The sequence below is a fragment of the Myxine glutinosa genome, chromosome 7 (assembly GCF_964187855.1).
Source record: "Myxine glutinosa chromosome 7, kmMyxGlut1.1, whole genome shotgun sequence".
Lineage (NCBI taxonomy): Eukaryota > Metazoa > Chordata > Myxini > Myxiniformes > Myxinidae > Myxine > Myxine glutinosa.
In genome coordinates this window covers 30,868,197-30,886,751 of record NC_136267.1, presented here as the reverse complement: position 1 = coordinate 30,886,751, position 18,555 = coordinate 30,868,197, and the positions used below count along the sequence as shown (strand labels likewise).

The window sequence follows — 18,555 nt, the reverse complement described above, 5'->3', positions numbered from 1 at the left end:
GGAATCAGGCTGGCATCATTTTACGGGCTGTGGTTGTGACTAAGAACTAGGCAACACCAGGAATCAGTCTGGCATCATTTAACAGGCCGTGGTTGTGACTAAGAACTAGGCAACACCAACCAATTTCTTCCAACGCAACACAACACAACTGTACGGTCGTGTGATAATCATAGACAATCGTGGTAAGTTGTCGTGGATACGATGCACCCAGGCCACACCAACCAATGCCAAAGGGTTGGTCATTGTCGGTTCCACCATGTAAACCAAGAAGATGAACAATGATCGGTTCAGGTGACGTGCGTCGAAAGTACCGTAGCACACATCGAAAGTAGAACAACAGAAGAAAAAAAATGGCAGTGGCGAAATCTCGCTATAAGGTGTCTCACAATTTTGGCAGTTTATCTTGTCTGGCGGCGGCAACGACGTCGGAGTAATAAGGGAAAGCTGTGGATCCAGCAGTGTCTTCTACAGCACGAAGGCCCTAATTTTATAAATACAATTTGCATAAGGTTTGGACATATCGTGATATAGCTGAATCAACTCATCCTCCCGTTCATCAGTCGTTCGCCATTTGGTTCGGGATTGAAGACGGGAGGCAATGGTACTCTCTCATTGGCCCAGCGAGCACACCGGTCCAGTCACGTCATGATCTATGACCAATCTATGACTATGACCAATCGATATCAAACATGTTCAATCAGTCCGCTGGGGTCCGACGAGATGACCGGCTATTCACCCCAACCGATTTCCTATGACACCACTTTCCAGTTCTGTGACGTTGGAAGACATTGGTTGGCGTGGTGTGGCCTTGGCCGAAGTCTCATTTACCATCATATTATTAGCCTCCTAATTATATTCTCAGTTAACAAGACCCACAAAGCAGTACCCACGTTTATACTACCAGGGTAACTCGATGAGCAGCACACTCATCTTTGAGCAATCTCATCTGGGTTCAGTTCCCAGCCTGACTCCCAGCTACCTTTAAGGTACTTTAGAGGCAGGGGTTACCTCACTGAGTTTGCCGTTTGGAGAAGACGTCAATCATGTTGTCTTTATTTGCTTGTGGATGATGAGGTGTTGAAGGATGCTTGACAGAAATTTGTTGAGGGACATTTGCTTGTGGATGTTGAGGGCCTCTTGGTACCTTGTATATACCACCTTTGGAGGCCATTTTCCCCTGCAGAGCAGGGGTTGGCCTTTTTTCGGGCACATTGGTCCCCTTTTTGAAGCAATGTTTTATGGCCAGTTGTCCTTCCTGTCTGGCCTCCCTGCCGGAAGTCCGGCCTTCCTGCCGCCAACCCTGTTGGTCACCTCTTGCGACACACAGGGAATTACCAGTGAACTGGTACTCAATTTGCCAACCTCGGAATGATGACAGGCTGAGTCAACTCCCCTGGTGTTAATTCAGAGATCGACCGGGATTCGAACCCAGGATCCTAGGATCCCAAGCCGGAACCCTAACCGCTAAGCCAACACCAGGCTCCCCTTGGTACCTTATGTAAAGAGTAAATGCTTGTGAGGGACTTACCCTGGCAAACCTCAATATTTCTAATTGGTTCATGAATTATCAAGTGACCACTATATTCGTCATGTGTGTACATCTGTCTGTGTGTGTCTGTCTGTCTGTCTGTCCGCAGCATAACTACCTGATGATATCATCAGATATTGATGAAACTTGGGTGGGAGGTTGATATCATGATCTAGTTGTGTCCTGCCTAGAGTGGGAGTAGATGATAAATGTTGTTTCTGGGACACTTCCATTTAACATGGGAAATCCCTATCTAATGTCATTTACCCCCCTGTCTTTTTTCAAAAACCATAAACACCTCTATTTCTCCCCCTATGTTCCTTCTCCCCCTATGAACCTATAATCCTTCTCACCTTATGAACCTATAATCCTTTTCACCTTATGAACCTATGATTTTTCTTCCTTTATGAACCTATGTTCCTTCTCCCCCTATGAACCTATTCCTTTCTCGCCTTATGAACCGATAATCCTTCACACTTACATGTAAATTTTCCTCTCACCATCACTTTTCTTCATTTCCCCTTAACACCTCTATTCCTGACCCCCTTGGTCTTATGGTACTCTTACTATCAATGATCCCGAGTAGACCACTGAAACAATGATCCTACAAATATTTGTTTTTGCGTAGGAAATAATTTAATTCGCCTCCAACTTCCATCACCATCTAATATATTATGAAAGAAGAGGTTTGAGTTTGGTTCTTTTTCAAGATATTTTAACTGAGCTAAGATAAAATGGTAAACCTCCCTCAATGTTCTTGTTTGACCTCCTCCTGTGCCACACACCATTTTTAAATTATAGTATATATTTTCCTGACAACCATCAAAGTTTTCCATCCACTCAAAAATATTTCCATCTTTTTTACCCAACTCACCAGTATTTAAATTAATTCTCTTATTTGTTTTGTGAACCTTTTTACCAGTTGCCTCTTCAATTATACTTAGTTGATATTTCTCACATTCGTTATGTTTTCCATTTATATACCAAGGTTGATTACACCTCCACTCTTTCGTCTGGTTAATACTTGGTTCGATCATTTATATAATAGTAAAAAAGGCGGCGGTAGCCCGTTAAAATCCCCAACCCCCTTTTTAGCTTATCACTTATATATATCTTATCACTTATATATATCTTATCACTTATATCTTATCACTTATATATATCTTATCACTTACTTATCTTATCACTTATATAACCATAAGGGAGACTATTAATTCCATTTTCTAAAATAAACCTCTTATCAAAAGCCCCCAATGCTTTTTTATTTATCTCTTCTGTATATAATTGATGTTTATAACTTCTTATTCCATTAATCTTTCTAAACTCTTCTTTCTTTGTTGTTAAACAGTTATAATAATCCTTAAAGTTTATTGTTTCTTTAATAACATTTTTCTTTACACCTTTTAACTTCTTATCAGTTTTTTCAACGTTATTCACAATGTATTTATAAGCATAAGCCTTTGACCTCAATCCCACAAATTCACTCATAACATATCCTCCTAATTCATCCTTGAACTTTCCAATCACCTTTTTATTTTTAGAAGAGAACAACTCACTCTCTGGACTGTAATTACTTGTATCATAGATATTAATGTCCTCTTTCATGTCTGAATAAACATCATCAGTATTAATTTTCAAAATAAAACTATCTGTATCCATATAAAGTAGATTAACATCATTTTGATATTTCTTCCTCAAGTTATTATAAAAGTAATCATACATTAATCACTTTGATAAATCAAGAATTGATGTTCCAATATAAATAGGTTTGTCCATTTCAATACTCTCTTTAATCAAATGGATCGCACAAAAGTTCTCAGTAAAGACCTCAGCTCTAGTAAAACTCGGTCTATTAATTAATTTTGATGCTTGTTCCCAAGATGTTGCTAGTCTGATATTTTGTCTTTTCCTCACGTTCTCCATGGTCTTACCAAAGACCGCATTATTCATCAATTTATAAAAGTCTTTCTCAAAATCTGTTTTTGACTCTGTTCTTCTTTGTGTATTAAAATCAATGTACTCCTTTAGCCAATGACTTTGATTGAACTTTAGAACCCTGTGGATCTTCTCTACTCTTAGACCTTTTGATAAATATTGTCGCAAATTTCTTTGGTGTAGAACATAATTTTTCTTGTTATATAATGTAGTAAGTAATTTTTCTGTTGATTCACCTTTATCAAACCAACCAACCAACCAACCACCGTTTAGAGGCCATTTTTCCCCACAAAGCGGGGGTTGGCCTTTTCGGGGACCGTGGTAGTTGTTGTTTTTTTTGGTCCCCTTTTTGAAGCAATGTTTTATGGCCGGATGCCCTTCCTGACGCCAACCCTTTTTGCCACCTTCAACGACAAACAGGGAATTACCAGTGAACTGGTACTCAATTAGCCGACCTCGGAAGGATGACAGGCTGAGTCAACCCCCCTGGCATTAATTCGGCGATCGACCGAGATTCGAACCCAGGATCCTAGGATCCTAAGCCGGCACCCTAACCTTTATCAAACGATCGTTGATAATCACTCAACCATTCTTTCTTTGGACTTTCTTTCTCACAAGCAAATGGAAGATCTTTATGTTTGACATGAAGTTCTTCAGGATATTTTAAATCGACCTCAAAATAATAACCAACCTTTGAATCATCCAATTCTTTTTGTGTAGAGATACATACATCTTGTAAAACCTTTTTGTAGTCTTTTTCCTTTACCCATCTAAGTTTTCCATAAGGAAGAGCCTGTGACATTGCCCAGCCATACAGGTTGTTCGCGTCATAGTACATCAAGTAAGAACTCTTTTTCGTTGAATCATAATTTGGAAGATATTTGTTATTTGCCTTTGCGTATCTGCTCAAGCAGACTTGTGAAATTCCACCTCTTTTTGCCTTTTCAATCATCAAAAGCATATCAACATCGGTTATCAAATCCAAAGCTTGTTTTGTCATTTTCAACATCGCGCTCCAAGCCAATCCAGGTGCTGTGTAGTAGTGAGCAGGATCCAATCCATATCCAGTGCGACAAACAGATCTAAAGGCTTCAAATACATCGGCCAATAAAAGCACATCAGTTTTGAGATACAAATCGTGATACTCGCCAAGATTCTTGATGTTATATTTTTCCCAAACATTTTGTGCGTGTACATAATCTTTATCAGATATATGACTGTTGTTTAATTTGTTATATAAATTTTCTTTTAAAAGAAGTTGTGTGTCATTGAATCTCTCAAATGAGTCCATATAGTCATAGGGGTAAATTTCCTTTTGTGTTAGTAAATCTTTATCTGAAAAATACTCTGAAAGACATGGAAACTCTTTTAGATTTTGAACCAAGTTAGCCAATGGACTTGCCATGAATTTAAATGTATCAAGAAATCTGATATGAGTAATAGGAGATGTGTGAATTGTTTTTGTGAATGAAATGTATTTCTGATCCGTGTTAGGAATTGCTGAAATGTGTCCAGATGTCTTTGAAAGTTCATTAATAAATAGATGTGTATCATAATGAGCATTGTTATGAAGAAAGACAGGAATGAAGGAGGGGAGTTTATAATTAATATTACAACTTTGATGAGCCGGACCTCTATATTTACCAGTGAGATGACAATGATCTCTAACCTTTAGGTCTTTATCAATTTTTTCCTCACAAATATGACAGACATTGTTTTTTCTAAATTCCCTTTTTTCTTCACTCGTCAAGGACATTGGTTTATTGGTTTCTCTCATTATCTTGGTTAATCGAACACAGTCTTTTTCTAGTCGTTTCACAAACTCCTCTGGGGTATTTGAGCCTCTATACACCTCTAACTTGTTATATTCATCACCAACGGATGATTTGATATAATAACAAAAACCACAAGGAGTATGTTTTTGATATTTATTTGTGTATGATTCTTTTGGATCTGGAGAAGCAGTATCAATTTTTTCTAGAATACTTTCAAAATCAGCATATATTACAAACGGATGTTTGATTGTTTTCTTTTCATCTTTGAATGTGATCTTTGAGTCTTCTTTAGACATATTGATTACCGTTGATTTATGTTCACCACAATAATTTGAATGTTTATCTAATCTTTCTTGTGTATGGAAGAAGTTAAGACAATGCAAACAAATATATATTTTATTTGTTCTTTTACATACTTGTGGTTTTATTAATTTAGCAATATCTTTGATGTATGTATAATGTGAATTTTCCTCTGAATTAAAATATAGAAGATTAATATGAGTTTGTTTACAATTGTCAGAAAGCTTTAAAACCTGAATGTTGTTTGTTTCTGTTAGACCATAAACATTAACTGATAAATTATTCATCTTTTCAAATTTAGGAATATCATTTAAAGTTATCGGAAACTTTAGATCTTTCGTATTTAATGTATTCTCATATTTTTTCTAATGAGATACTCTTTCATCATGAAAATGTAGAGGATGTAAGTGTGCTAGAATAGACCAGAGAAAACATTTATTGTCTTTATTTTTGATATTGATAACTGCTTTTCTATTTTTGATAACACTGGGTAAATCAATGTAAGAAGAAGCTTTTAGAGGATCTGATTTAAGAATATGAATGTCTATGTAAATAATTTTTCCTATATTGAATCCACTTCCTACGATTGAATTATCCACATCCTGCTCTTGTTTAATAAGTTCATCATAGACTCCTGATGTTTTAAAATCTTGATATGAAGATATAAAGTGTGGCTCAGTTCTCATGTATGGTGTATCTATAACTCCTTCGTCCTTTGTCATTTCTAATTTTACTCCCATATAAAATTTAAGTGGTTTCATTTATTTTAGTGTTTTTTCAATCAACGTTTGAACAGCAGGTTTAACTATTTCTACAGCATCAACTATAGACTCTGGTTCAGGAGGTTTGAAGTTAAAGACTCTTATTTTAATATGTCCTTTGAATGCGCCATCAGAGTTTTTAGTTGTGATAAAATTTGATAAATGTATATTTGTTTTAAGATGTATTTCGAAGCCTTTCTTGAGGATATTTTTATGACAGACAGAACAGTGTTTTGTTTCCTTCTGAATAGGAGCTAATAGGTGAAGTAGATTAAATGTGTGTTTGTTAGTTTTAAGGTGTCTTTTGTATTGTTTATATTCTTGTTCACAAATGTCGCAATACGTTGCTTTGATCATATTTATATAGCAAAATTATACTTAAAGTAAAACACCTTTTTAGAGGGTTTTTTTAAAGATGAAACTGTGCTTCAAGTAAAACACTTATAGAAGAAAGTGCCTTTTTACAGGCTTTTTATATATGAAACTATACTTAAACTAAAACACTTTTTACAGGTATACTAAAAGTAAAGCGCTTTTTAATCACAAAATTCAACACTAAAATCATTATCATCACTATCATCTAGGTTCAATGAGAGCACAGTATCATTTGTGTACACTGAATTATCATCACTAAAATCACTATCACTATCACTATCACTCATTGATTCACTATCATCATCAATAAAACTACTCTCATAACTATCATTTGAACACAAACTATTAGTATCATAACTATCTTTAGATCCTAGACTCTCAGTATCATATTCAGATCCGAGACTCTCAGAGTATTGACTATCAATATCACTCATTTACATACCATTAAACTTCCATCAATATCTATATATTTTCTTTCATTGGAACTAATAACCACAATATTTTTTACATTAAATGTTATTTTTAAATAATCTCTAATAATCAGGGTACGGAATGACATTTCACCAGAAATATTAACATCATTCATTTTACTTAGATCTACACCCTTTGGATTATTAAAGAATATACAAATGTTTCCTCTAGAATTGTTGATGGTCTTATCATTCTTTTTCAAAGTATCGCGATCGATCACTTTTTCAAGCTTTGAATAAATTACCAGGAGTAGAGGAGAAACTTTTGTTAGATTTACTTTAATGGATGTCTTTCCAGGTATAGTTAGAGCTCTTCCTTTAAATGAAATAGAGGGGCTCATGTTATTTTCCATAACTGGTTTTACCCAAAAATTTCCATATTTATCTTTGTTCAATTTAACATTTTTGACATATTTTTCTATATCTTCCACCGAAGTAGAGATTGATTGAAATTTGTCTTTTGTGCTTTGAAACATTGTATTTATTAACGAATAAACTTGCGTTTAGTTTAAGTAAAAATTTACCATTTAAATATGATAAGTTCTGAAGGATATTTAGAATTTCCAGACTCTCCATATGATAAATTAGAGGATTGTCCAGCTTGTGATAGAATAGGGCTTAATAATGAGGGTTCATATAAACAATGTATTTTCTGTGATTTAATTTTAATTAATGATAATAAAAAATAAAAATAAAAATATAACTCTTTTAAATTAGAACCAAAAATGAATTACTTTACAAGATTAATAAGAGAGATGAATGTTAAGTATTGTGATGATAATACACCATTTCTTTCAAGGGAAGAGACTATTTGTATTGAGGAAATGTATAAGGGTTTAATGATATTTATTATTCAAAATAATTTTAATGGAAATGTTAATACAAGATACTATATAAATAAAATAATGAATTATTTTGAAATTAAACCTGAACTCAGGATGAAATATAGAGTTTCTAAAATAGCTCAAAAAAAGTTAGATGACTTGTTTTCCAAATATATAAATGAATGATTTTTTACCCGTTTGGGAAAATAAGATAAAATTTAATAACCATAAAAACATTCCAAATTCATTGAGATGTCTAATAGTTGGTTCAAGCGGATGTGGAAAAACCTGTTTACTTTTAAAGATGCTCCTTGGCCCTAATTTTTTAGATTATGATAATTTAATAATTTTTACAAAGTCAAGTTTTCAACCTGAGTATCAACTACTCTCACAGGGTTTTAATGCGGGTCTTAAAAAGGAAGACATTATCGGTTTATTTAAACTTCAAAACAAACTAAATGATTATAATATTGAAGATATAATACAATTATTTTGTGATACACAGAAATCAAAATCGAAACCAAAACCCATAACTTGTATTCTCAGTGATAATACGGATGATATACCTTCACCTCAAGATTTAGATAAATAAAAAAAGAACCTCGTTATCTTTGATGATTGTGTAAATGAGAGAAACCAAACAGTAATGGATAGCTACTATACAAGAGGGAGACATTCTTCTTGTAATTGTATTTATCTTAGTCAGTCATATTTTCAACTCCCTCGGCGCTCAATAAGAAACAATGCCAATACTTTTATTTTATTTAAGTTAAATTCAATAGATGTAAATAATTTTTGGAGAGATAATTGCTCTACGTTATGTAGTAAAAAGGAATTTGAAAATTATATGAAACACACGATTGGAAAATATAAATATATTGTTGTGAAACAAGATGAGATACTAAATGATATTTTTCAATAAATAAATACTGAAAATGAATACCGAAGAAAGAGCAAGAAAGTTTAAAGAACATCAAGAGTTGGTTTCAAAAGTTGTAAGGCAACAGGAAGAGATAAAGAAGAAACGGAGACAGAAACTAACTGGTGAAGAAGCCTTTGAAAGAAAACAAGAGAAAATTTTTAAACCACTTTTAAAAACTCAACAAACGATTTCACCTACAGTTCCCATGTTAGAATTTACTCCAAAAAAACTTCAAATGCTCAAAGATTTTAGTCAAATGACAGAGCAAGAACTTGGAGAATTAGAATATGATGATGAAGGATTATTTCGGAAACTTGAGGAGGTAAATCAACCACCTAATTATGTTGTGGAAGCTCTTCAAAACAATGAATATTCGGTGGGTTCAAAAACCAGAGCAGGTCTCATTCCAACAGAAGAACCAGCATAGTTCCATCTTGTGAAAGAAAAGTTATTGATATTTAATGATAAATTGGTGTTCTTAAGTTCTGCTCAACCAAATGTTGAATTAACTCCAAGATTAATGTTTCTTCTAACAAAAGATGGATATACTAATTCACCTTATTTTGAGGAACCACTTGATATGGAAAGAGAGGAGGATAGAGAGTATATTGAGTTGCTAAACGCACTTGATTATGGAGTTTCTGTTGCTGGTAAAAGGAAGAAGAATGAGAAGGAGAAACATATTATTGATGCTTTAAGTAAGCTTGGTTCGGGTGTTAGCTTTCTTCCAAATGACCCATCACAATTAGTTAATAGGCTATTATTGCTGTTGGTTAGTAAGAAGGCTGGAAACAACAATTGTTTTAATGAAGCCTCAGCCATTTTAGACCAGTTGATGAACATGAAAATAATTAATAAATGTCAATACAAAGATATTTTATTAGCTATTAAATAAGATGAGAAGCACAATTCTTAGTTTTAATTTCACAACGAGTGATTACACAGCTTCATTCCCTTACCCACTACAACTTGACCCCCTTGTCTCATATGAGGCTTCTTTGTTGTCAATGGAGACTTACAATACCCTTTTTAATATCACCGAGAAAAACAACAAGTTTAGTTATAATCCAGGAATTGGATATAAAACTATAACCGTTTCACCTGGAGCTTACGAGATTTCTCAAATATCTTCTGAAGTCTCTCACCTTATGAAAGAACAAGGTGATGAACCAAAAAATATGGTAATAGATATTCAAAAACACACTTCAAAATCAACGATTAAACTTAAAAATAATTATAAAGTTGATTTCACGATTGAAAAATCGTTTAGAGAGCTATTGGGTTTCTCTTCAAAAAAGATTGAAACTAACGGGACATCTTACAGTGATAATGTCATTCAAATATCCTCCGGTATAAATTCAGTATTAATTCATTGTGATTTGATTGATGGTGCTTATAACGATGGAATAAGAACAAATACAATATTTTCATTCAGCGCATACTCAACCCCGATTGGTTATAAATTTAATATGGAACCAAAAAATCTTGTCTATTTACCTGTGTCAGGAAAAACCATATACAGAGTAAATTTTAGGATAACCGATCAAGATAATCGTATGATCTCCTTTCATGAAGAAATTATATCCATCAGAATTCACCTACGTGAAGTTTTTCAATAAATAAATAATGGTTATTGTGAGAAAACACGAGTTGGGAAAATATAAAATAATTACAGGGGAGGGAATGTTCCTTTCACTATACTATAAGGGTGAAGGTATGTTTCTTGGTAGAGGATACTATAAACCAAAGAGACAACGGGGTGTGGGACATCAATTTAGAAATAAAGGAGATGGGATAATTGATACTCTTATGGGTATTGGTTCAACCATTCTTAAACATAAAGACCTAATTGGTTCAACTGCTTCTGCCATGGGAAATGTTGCAGGAGCTATAAAGAGTATAAAAGATGCTCAAAAGGAGTCTCATAAATTACAAGCAATCAAAGAAATAAAAAAAGGTAAAACTCAGCTATCTTCACAAGAACGACAAAAAATCATTAAAATACTTGGGTCAGGGTTTCAACAATTTTAATGCTATATAAATACAAGTATGGAAGCGATTGATGGTATCTATGATTTGGAGGATACAATTATCATTTCAAACTCCATGAAAAAGGAAGACTATTTTAAGGTAAATGCTTTTAAGGTAAATCCACAGGAACAGACTGGAATTCAAATGGAACAAAAAGTTTTGAAATAAATAATCAACAAACTTACTTGAATCTCGCTGATAGTTTCTTGCTGTGTAAATTTAAATTCACTAAGGCTGCGAATAACACTAATGCTACACTTGTAAATGATTTCTTCTGGAAAATGTTTGATAGTGTTCGCCTGTATATTGGAACACAAGAGGTTGAAGCGGTTGATTATGTCTCTGCTACATCTGAAATGATGAAATTTACACTATATTCGTTTAGTGATAGAATGGGTAAGGGAGCTGTTGAAGGTTTTATTCCTGATATGTCAACGGGAACAAATGTTGACCCTGGTTATAGTCAAAGGAAGTCAATGTATAATGATGAAACAAAAGTAGAGAATAGTTTTACCGTAGCGGTACCTCTGAAAGGTATATTTGGATTTTGTGATTATGATAAAGTTTTGTATGGTCTTAAAATTAGATTTCAACTACAAAGGAACGATAATGTAAATAGGTTGCTTTTTGGGGCTGAAAATGCTTTTGGCGACAATAATAAATTTGTTATTAATGATTTGTGTTGGTATATTAGTGAATATACTCCTAATCTTAAAACGGAAGAGATGTTAAATAGAAGACTTAACTCAAAGACCCCGCTAAATGTATCATACCTTAAAAGAAGATGTCAACACGTTAAACTGGAACACACTACCTACACTTGGAATTTAGGTGTTCTTCAAGGAAAGCAACGATACCTCTGGCTCATTTTTTAAAAACCAGATGGAGAGGACGGTACTAATAAGAATAATGCGCTGTGTGATAATGCTAAGGTGAAACAACTTCGGGTTTCTCTTGATGGTACATTTTATCCGCGAGATAGATTGGAAATTGATTGGGAAAAAAATGATTATGCGGAAGCCTACAAGTCTTACCAAAAGGTGTGTGAAAGCAACGGTAATAATGATCCTATTTTGGATATGGTTGCGTTTCAAAAACTTTATACAATCTACGCAATTGACCTGAGTTCTCAAAAGGAAACTATAAAGTCTAATAGAGTGGATACTTCTCTATACATTGAAAGAGGAGAGAATGAAGAAGTTAATACATATTGTTTGCTTTTGGAAGAAACAGAATTACAGATTAATACAGATAATGGTGTTATGATTAATATCACATAGGTTTTTTCTCATAAATAAATGGTAGGGGTATATGTTAATCAAATCAATCTTAATAAATTAACATCTTGTATTCAAAATCAAAAGCCTTGTATTATTAATGTTAATACAATTCAAAGAAAAGGAGCTGTAAGAATTGATGTTTTACTCGCACACACACAAGTTAAAACACTAAATGATACTGGTTCACTTAAAATTAAAATGACAAAACCTATGTTAAAGAAATATTCAATAGACGAGTCAAGAGGAGGATTTCTCCCATTTCTAATTCCTTTATTTGCTGGTTTAAGTGCGGCGGGAGCATTGACTGGTGGTATTTCAGCAGCGGTAAAAACTGCTAACGAAAGGAAGGCACAACTAAAAGCTCAAAAATAATTGGAAAGACATAACAAGGAGTTGGAGAAACAAATTAGTGGAAGTGGTGTAAGATTTTGCTCAAAAACTTGAAAGTCTACCTGATAAAGCTAGATTGTTGGTTGGAGATATGCTTTCCTCTATCGCTCAAGCGGGTGTTAAACTAACTAAACGGGGTAATGGATTGTATCTTTCTCATAAATAAATGGATAAATGGTTTAAACAATTTGGAAAGAATACAACGTCAAATATAGAACTAGCTAAGTATTGTAAAACACTAAAAATTGATAATGTGGTTATTTGTATGAGAGATGAATTAATACATATAAATAAGAATACAAAGAATATTATTATGAATTTAGACACACAGAATGGTTCTCATTGGGTTTGTATTCATAATAGTCAGGATAAATATTATTTTGATAGTTATGGTATGCCACCACCTTTTGAAGTAATACAATTCTTACAGAATGGTGTTTATCAAACATTTCAAGTTCAAGGAATTAATTCTAAATGTTGTGGTCAATTATGTTTATATGTATTATTTCAACTCAACAATAATGAAAATTTTTATGATATCATTTTAAATCTAATATAAATGACTTATGTTGGAAAAGATGGTTCTATCTTTGGAGAATCCTCCAAGGATATTGATTTATCAAATTATTATACAAAGGCACAGGCTGAACGACAAAAATATAGTATAAGTAAAAATATTAATATGAAGAATACTTATAAATTAATCAATTATCCAAACCCTACAGATGCGAATGACGTAATTAGATACAGTGATTTATCACAATATATATTTTTAAAGAAAACAGCATGTTTTGTTAAACAAGTAAAATTTACAACCACAACACCTGGTTATACTGACCATACACCTTTCCTCATTGAATTTAGCTACCTGCTTACAATTGAATTTTATAAAGAAGGACATATAGTTAATATGCGAATTAATAAATGGGGGTATGATATGCCTGATTTAGGGTATAATTGGTCTTTTTCAATAAACATAGAAGACCTACATGATTTTAATCAGTCTCGTAAAGAAGAATATTATCCGCTTGGTGAGGATAAGGATTTATGTGGAAGTACAATTAATAAACAACAAATACATGGTTTTAAGAAAAGAAAAATATATGATAGTATAGCGATGGTTAGCATGACAAAGAAGTAAGGTAATGAGATGAGGATAGAAAGCCGAGGAATACAAACCGATTTGGTAGTGGGAAGATGGGGTGGTATTACCTGTCATAATATTAATCTCACATATATTTCTGATACATAAATGGCAGGAAGAAGACTACAAGAGAATTATAATTTTTGTATTCAAGGATACCTACAAGAAAAGGGTGCTCGGTATTACATACCTTATGATTTGGAGCATATACATAGGAATTTTGTCATAAAAAACTGGCCTTATACTGATATTGCTAAACCCACAAATAGAGACTTGTTTAAAATATTAAATAAAAATGAACTTCTCAAAGTTATGAAATATAAAACTCTTTTAGAAATCGTCAACAAATCTTATTGGTATCCTATTATGAGGAAAATAATTATAGATACAAGAATATCTCAAAATCCAGATGAGTATATGTATAATATTCTTTGGGGCTCAAGCTCAAGGGTAGCAAGGGATGAGGAAGGAGTTGAAGAAGAGAAGGAGAAAAGAGAGAAGGAGGAGAAGGAGGAAAGGGAGAAAAAGGAGAAGGAGAAAAAGGAGAAGGAGGAAAGGGAGAAAAAGGAGAAGGAGGAGAAGGAGGAGAGGGAGAAAAAGGAGAAGGAGGAGAGGGAGAAGGAAGAAAGGGAGAAAAAGGAGAAGGAGGAAAGGGAGAAAAAGGAGAAGGAGGAAAGGGAGAAAAGGGAGAAAAGGGAGAAGGAGGAAAGGGAGAAAAAGGAGAAGGAGGAAAGGGAGAAAAAGGAGAAGGAGGAAAGGGAGAAAAAGGAGAAGGAGGAAAGGGAGAAAAGGGAGAAAAAGGAGAAGGAGGAGAGGGAGAAAAAGGAGAAGGAGGAGAGGGAGCAAAGAGAGAGGGAGGAAAAATATAAAAAGATGGAAATCAGTGAGATTCGTAAACGATTGAGTGTATTACAGCAAATAAATCAATCTCAACGCACTGAAGAGGAAAATAAAGAATTAACGACTCTTACTAAGATAATGATTTCAAAAATGGTTGAGATGAGTTCAGCGAGGAGATTTACATGAAGAAGACAAAGATTATGTGGTTGATGATGCTATTGACTTTAGTTAGTTTTATTTGTAAATAAATGGAGGAGAGAGTGAAGGCATTCCTTAGGATTCTTTATGTTTTAAAAATCAAGATAGAAATGTATATGTTGAAAACCAAAAAGGTTTTGATACTCTGTCGGACTTTTTCTGATAAATAAATATGAGTTATTGTCTCAAATGTAAAAAGAAAACTAAATCTAAAAATATCTCTATGTTAAAGCTAAAAATAATAGAGTTTATCAAAAAGTAATATGTCAAGTGTGTGGCTCTAAAAAGTGCCAATTCATCTCTCCTAAAAGTGGAGGAGACATACAAAAGTTTCTGTCAGGAAGTAAATTTACAACAACTGGAATTCCGGGGGAATTACACCTTCCAGGGTATTCTTTCTGTGGTCCCGGAACAAACTTGGATAAAAGATTAGATGAGGCTGACAATCCTAAACCTTGGTCTAAACCAAAAAATAAGGTTGATGAATTGTGTATGAAACATGATATTGCTTATGGAAATACCACTACATTGGATGAAAAATATGAAGCAGACAGAGAAATGTTGTATAATTTGTCTTTGATACAAAATCCTACGTTGAGAGAGAAAGTTGATAGGTTTATTGTAAAAAAAATGATAAGTGCTAAATTGAAACTTGGTCTTGGTTATTCCTCAAAAAACTATTAGGCTCTAATGATGTCATCAAGACTGAGGAGCTTTTGGCTAAAGAATTACACAAACCTATAATCACCAAGTTTAAAAGAAGGAAGGTTTATTCCAAAGACACTGACCACATATGGTCTGCTGATTTAATCGAACTAAATAATGATAAGGGATACAGGTATGCTTTAACCGCTATTGATTTGAGGAGTAGATTTGCCTGGGTTGTTCCTTTGAAAAACAAGAGAGGTGATACTTTAATGTCAGCTTTCAGTGGAATATTTAGTAAAAGTAAAAGAAAACCAAAGACGTTATGGACTGACGAGGGAACAGAGTTCTATAACAAAATATTTATGAAATTTCTAAAGGGGGAGGGTATTAAATTATACAGCACCTTTAATGAAGGAAAAGCAGTTGTTATTGAGCGTTTTAATCGCACTTTTAAACTCTAAAAGTCTACTCTACTTGCACTCTAAAAGAGAAATTATATTAAAAATTCACACAGCTCAGTTCTCAACAATGGGTGTATTTAATCCAGAATATTGTCGATAATTACAATAATACAGTTCATTCATCAACAAAATCAAAACCATCAGAAACATTTACAAAATTAGAATATGAAAAGCAGATTAATTTGAGAAAGCCCAAGTTCAAAGTTGGTGATATTGTAAGAATATACAAATGGAAAAGCCATTTTGAAAAAGGTTATACACAAAAATGGACTCGTTAATTATTTAAAATCATTGATGTAATGGATACAGTCCCTTGGACCTACAAATTATATGATATGAATGGGGAATAAATATTAGGGGCATTTTATTCACAAGAATTACAAAAAACAAAGCTAATAATTCATTAAACAACATTTATATTCACCCCACCCAGATTAGCTAATTTAATTAGTGGTAAAAAAAAAAAGATTAAATAAATAAAAATCATAAGCCACACCCACACAGACCACGCCCACACAGACCCCGCCCACACAGACCCCGCCCACACAGACCCCGCTCACACAGACCCCGCCCACACAGACCACACCCATCATCCCCTACCCTCCGTGCACCCCCACTCTTGACCCTTCACCCCCCTCATTCCACCCCCACCTTCCCCACACACACAAGGGGAGGGGAGGGGTGGGATGAGGGGGGTGAAGGGTCTTTGGCAGGGGTGCACCTCCCCATTCCCTCCTCCTTTATTCTCTTTTTGTAATTAATAATTAAATAATTGTAAACAAAACAAATATATATAAATAATAGTGAAAACATTAAAATCTTCATATTACTAAAACATTTTCCTTGAGGTATTATAAATTCAACTTCTTCCCAGCACAAGTCATCAATTTGTTCCCAGCACAAGTCAAAGACAGCAGATGTGTTGAGTTTTTGAATCTCTTCCTGAAGACAAGAGGACAAGAGGGGAGAGAAAATATTACACACACACACATACACACACACACACACACATACACACATACACATACACATACACACACACACACATACACACATACACATACACACACACACACACACACACACATACACACATACACAAGGATATGAGGATATTGGGATACATACCTCTAAAAAATCGAGCTTTGTGTTCAAGTGGTCGAGTTGAAAATTTAGGGTACCACATGTTGACGGGAAATAACCACTCTTTGGAAAATCAAAAGCATCCCACTCAAAGCCGTGGTTGTGGTTGTGGTAATCTGTTGATGGTGTTATATTCTGTTTCAAAAAAAAAAGAAGAAACGTTAATAATTTCTCCTAAAAGATACATTGTATTGACAATGAATAAATAAATGACAGCTCCCGTTTAATGGTGCCAATCAGAGAAATGAATAATTAATTACCTGAGACAAACTCCGATGGTGATTATCTTCTAAGAACGGTGAAACATCGAATTCATTCAATCTGTGAGGCAGGTCGCTCAAACCCGTGTTCAATTCGTTGTAAACCTCTTGTGGAACAACTTGAAACTCTGCCAAGACCAGGTCATTTTGAAAACCTGAATTGCTGTAATAAAAAAATATATCATGAGTCATATAAATTTAAATTAATCACATACAAAGCTCACATCACCAGTTTAATTCTGAATGAAACTTACCAAAGTCCTGGTGAGTATTCTTCATCAGAGTAGAGAGTGAAATAAGACATGTTGATGCTCATGTTCTTCGGTTCGTAATGATAAAAACAGCACGGCAACACGACTTTTATAATGTCCAAAATGTATTTTCGGGAACAGAACTCAGCTTTAACATTTCGAGGAAACAGGAAATAAGACAATGAGAAATTCCCAACGCGTCATTTCTTGTAAAGTTAAGCAACATGTCATTTCTTTCATTAATTAAAAAAAGGTTCGAGGTTTAAGTATGGCATCCTTAATGAATGTGAAAAATATCAAATAAGACTTATTGAAAAGGCAACTGGTAAAAAAGTTCACAAAACAAATAAGAGAATTAATTTAAATACTGGTGAGTTGGGTAAAAAAGATGTAAATATTTTTGAGTTGTTAGGATCATTGTTAGGATCATAAACAAATATTTGTAGGATCATTGTTTCAGTGGTCTACTCGGGATCATTGATAGTAAGAGTACCATAAGACCAAGGGGGTCAGGAATAGAGGTGTTAAGGGGAAATGAAGAAAAGTGATGGTGAGAGGAAAATTTACATGTAAGTGTGAAGGATTATAGGTTCATAAGGCGAGAAAGGAATAGGTTCATAGGGGGAGAAGGAACATAGGTTCATAAAGGAAGAAAAATCATAGGTTCATAAGGTGAGAAGGATTATAGGTTCATAGGGGGAGAAGGAACATAGGGGGAGAAATAGAGGTGTTTATGGTTTTTGAAAAAAGACAGGGGGGTAAATGACATTAGATAGGGATTTCCCATGTTAAATGGAAGTGTCCCAGAAACAACATTTATCATCTACTAGTGGGCGTATTGCACCCATTGTGGGCGGAGCCATGCCCGAAAAAGATGTCTTTTTGGGGGTAATCGAGTTCAAGCTACATCTTCTCCGAGGGGTTTGGTGGAATCTGACAGGGGTTTCGATATTTGGTTAGGCCAATGTCATGTGTCTAGCCCCACGGAGCTCGATTTTTCATTTTATTTTATTTATTTA

General features: G+C 34.1%; 1 protein-coding gene across 1 annotated transcript in view; it reads right to left on the bottom strand.

Moving 5' to 3' along the window:
* Positions 1–17,837, bottom strand: part of LOC137430517 (uncharacterized) — a 30,202-nt gene extending 12,365 nt beyond the window's left edge. Inside the window, exons 1-4 of the mRNA XM_078782660.1 lie at positions 17,540–17,837; positions 17,286–17,448; positions 17,011–17,160; positions 16,604–16,824 (exon numbers count right to left, since the gene is read on the bottom strand). Coding sequence (XP_078638786.1) covers positions 16,604–16,824; positions 17,011–17,160; positions 17,286–17,448; positions 17,540–17,601 — 596 coding nt within the window. The 5' untranslated portion in view covers positions 17,602–17,837. The remainder of the gene's footprint in view (positions 1–16,603; positions 16,825–17,010; positions 17,161–17,285; positions 17,449–17,539) is intronic.
* Positions 17,838–18,555: the final 718 nt, after the last annotated feature.